A 2,517-nucleotide genomic window follows, 5' to 3' on the forward strand; every position below is an offset into this window, starting at 1 on the left:
TTCTTAAAAGGACACCACTATCAAGTTGTGGGAAACAATTGGGTCATTATATCAAACCAAATATCTAAAAAGAGAGCCATGTGGTTATCTATCATTTCAAATTTTATTCAATTAAAAATATTAATGATAAAAATATCTAAAAAAATAAATGAATTCAATTAAAGAATGCCTCAACTCACAAAAACAAAAATGACATAATTTTTTTGGTAATTATTGCTCCAAAAATTCCAAAAATAGTTTCGATAATAATATAAGATAAATTTAACTCAATAGTTTATGAGTGCCTACTGAAGTGTTCTTCGTAAATTCTGAAAGGAGCCCTGAACCTGAAACAACAAATAAACAAAACAATAATCAATGATAAAATAAAATTACTTTTATTGAAAATACATGAATTTGAAAAGCAACAACTCTATTTTTTAAAGGCAGGATGCTCTGCTTTTGAACAGAGATTTTCTTTTATTGCAGCTTATTTCAAACGGACAGATTCATTTCTTTATTTTGTTACAACTACTTGCCTGTTCAACGGCATGGACCTCAAAAAACCTCTAAAAACCTCTAAAAAACATAACATGCTTTATTTGCATGAAAATCAAGGCGAAGAACTGAACTTAAACTACTCACACAATCTAAAAAGAAACCTTAAAAATCTAAAACTAAAATCAGCAGGTGCGAGAAATTGGTAGGAATGGCCCCATCTAAGCACCCATTAAACGGAATCCAAGCTCAAAAAAGGTCAAAGATCCAGGGTAGCCGCATGTAAAACAAAACTCGAGAGGCCTGATAGTCTGTCAATGCCAATCCTCTTGAATGCTCCTCCTGTCTCACTTGGAGGTGTAAACGTAAGAAATGTTTGAACAAAATCGTAATCCATGCTGCCCACAAAGATGTTATGGCCAACCTCTACAGTGAAGATAAGTGGTTCCCACCACTCCATTGAATGAGCCCCTACAATGTGAAACTTATCTTGGCTATACTCATATTCAATCAATTCCCTCGGTTGGGTATACTCATATTCCGGATCAGACAAGCAATACAAGCGCCCAAATGCACTTAGGAAACACGCGCTGTTGAATCTATTCTCCACAGATTTCCAGCTTCTCGTGTAGGGATCAAAGACCTCAAAAGTGGGCTCAATCTCGCCCCCCGAGTAGACATAAAACTTGCCGTCAGAAAAAACAGCGCTATAGGACGGCATGTAGGCGTTCATGTCTGGGAGAAAATCCCACTTGTCCTCCTCCACATTGTATACTGAAGTGCAACGCCGGACATCCTTGGCAAATATGCAATGCCCCCCAGCCACATATATCAGTCCCCCCTGCTCATCCGCTGCGGAGGCAAAGCCTAGAATCGGTCTAGGCGTTTCCGTACCCCGCCGCCATTTGGAACAAGTAAAATCGAACAGCCACACAGAATTACTAATACATCTGTCTCTATCGGAAAACTCATAATCGGATATTATAACCAATTTTTGTTTTGCGAAATGACAGTGATAGGAGTTTGTAATTTCTGTGGGAATGGGCGGTAGACGTCTATACGACTTCTCCTCTACGTCGTATACCACTATGCCTCTGCGGTCGTCGAGCATACAAATCCGTTGCTCAGAAATCTTCAATCTTTTCCTTTCCTCATAAAAATGGGGGTTTTTCAATGCGGCGTTCCAGCTTTTGCAGACACACTTGAGGTTATGATGAGAATTCAACTCCACCCTCAACAGGCATTCCCACCCGATTTCATCTGGAAGCCCAGGAAACAGAGATCCCATTGCGATTCCACCTACTTGTTCAAATTTGCACTTTTAAAGTTTTATAACAGACCTGCTCTCATCCTTCTCTATATTTATAAGTGCTTCTCTCATTCTTTTTCTCGAATACTCCATCTCCTATATTTAGAGAGAGAAGCACTTTCTTATTATATAAATATTTTGAATATTAATTATTATTATTTTATTATAAACACCTATTTCAAATCATATTTTAGTTTTTTATTTTTTTGTTTTTTCAAGTATTTTTTTTTTTAAATATAAATTATTAATCCATTCAATTTACATGAAACAAAATATATTTTAAACATAGATTAATTAAATTAAAAAATATCATAAATATGAAATATTATTATTATCTTATTATAAACATCTATTTCAAATTATATTTTGGTTTTTAAAATTTTTAGTTTTTTATATTTATAAGTTATTTATTCAATTTACATCAAAGAAAATATATTCTAAATATAGATTAATTAAATCAAATATAAATATTTTAAATATTAATTATAATTATTTTCGTACAATATATTATGCATATTATATTATTTATTATATTTATATTCATTTTATATATTATATTAAACAATTTTGAAAGAATATATTAATAATGTTGTTTTTTTTTTGTATTTTTTACTCTTGTTTACCATGTTACAATAGATGAAATGCAATGATAATTTTTTAAAGCTCTTGATAAACTTTTGACAAATAGGTTATAATTTGAGATAATATTATTTTTTCATAGAGTTAAATCA

The 2,517-nt window shown here is 32.3% G+C and overlaps 1 protein-coding gene across 1 annotated transcript; it reads right to left on the bottom strand.

The window, feature by feature from the left end:
- Positions 1 to 736: 736 nt before the first annotated feature.
- Positions 737 to 1,765, bottom strand: LOC131859795 (F-box/kelch-repeat protein At5g60570-like). Its single transcript, XM_059213873.1, has one exon. It carries the CDS (start codon positions 1,763 to 1,765, stop codon positions 737 to 739), a length of 1,029 nt encoding a protein of 342 aa, XP_059069856.1.
- Between the last annotated feature and the right edge of the window lie 752 nt (positions 1,766 to 2,517).

The sequence above is a fragment of the Cryptomeria japonica genome, chromosome 2, assembly GCF_030272615.1.
Source record: "Cryptomeria japonica chromosome 2, Sugi_1.0, whole genome shotgun sequence".
NCBI lineage: Eukaryota > Viridiplantae > Streptophyta > Pinopsida > Cupressales > Cupressaceae > Cryptomeria > Cryptomeria japonica.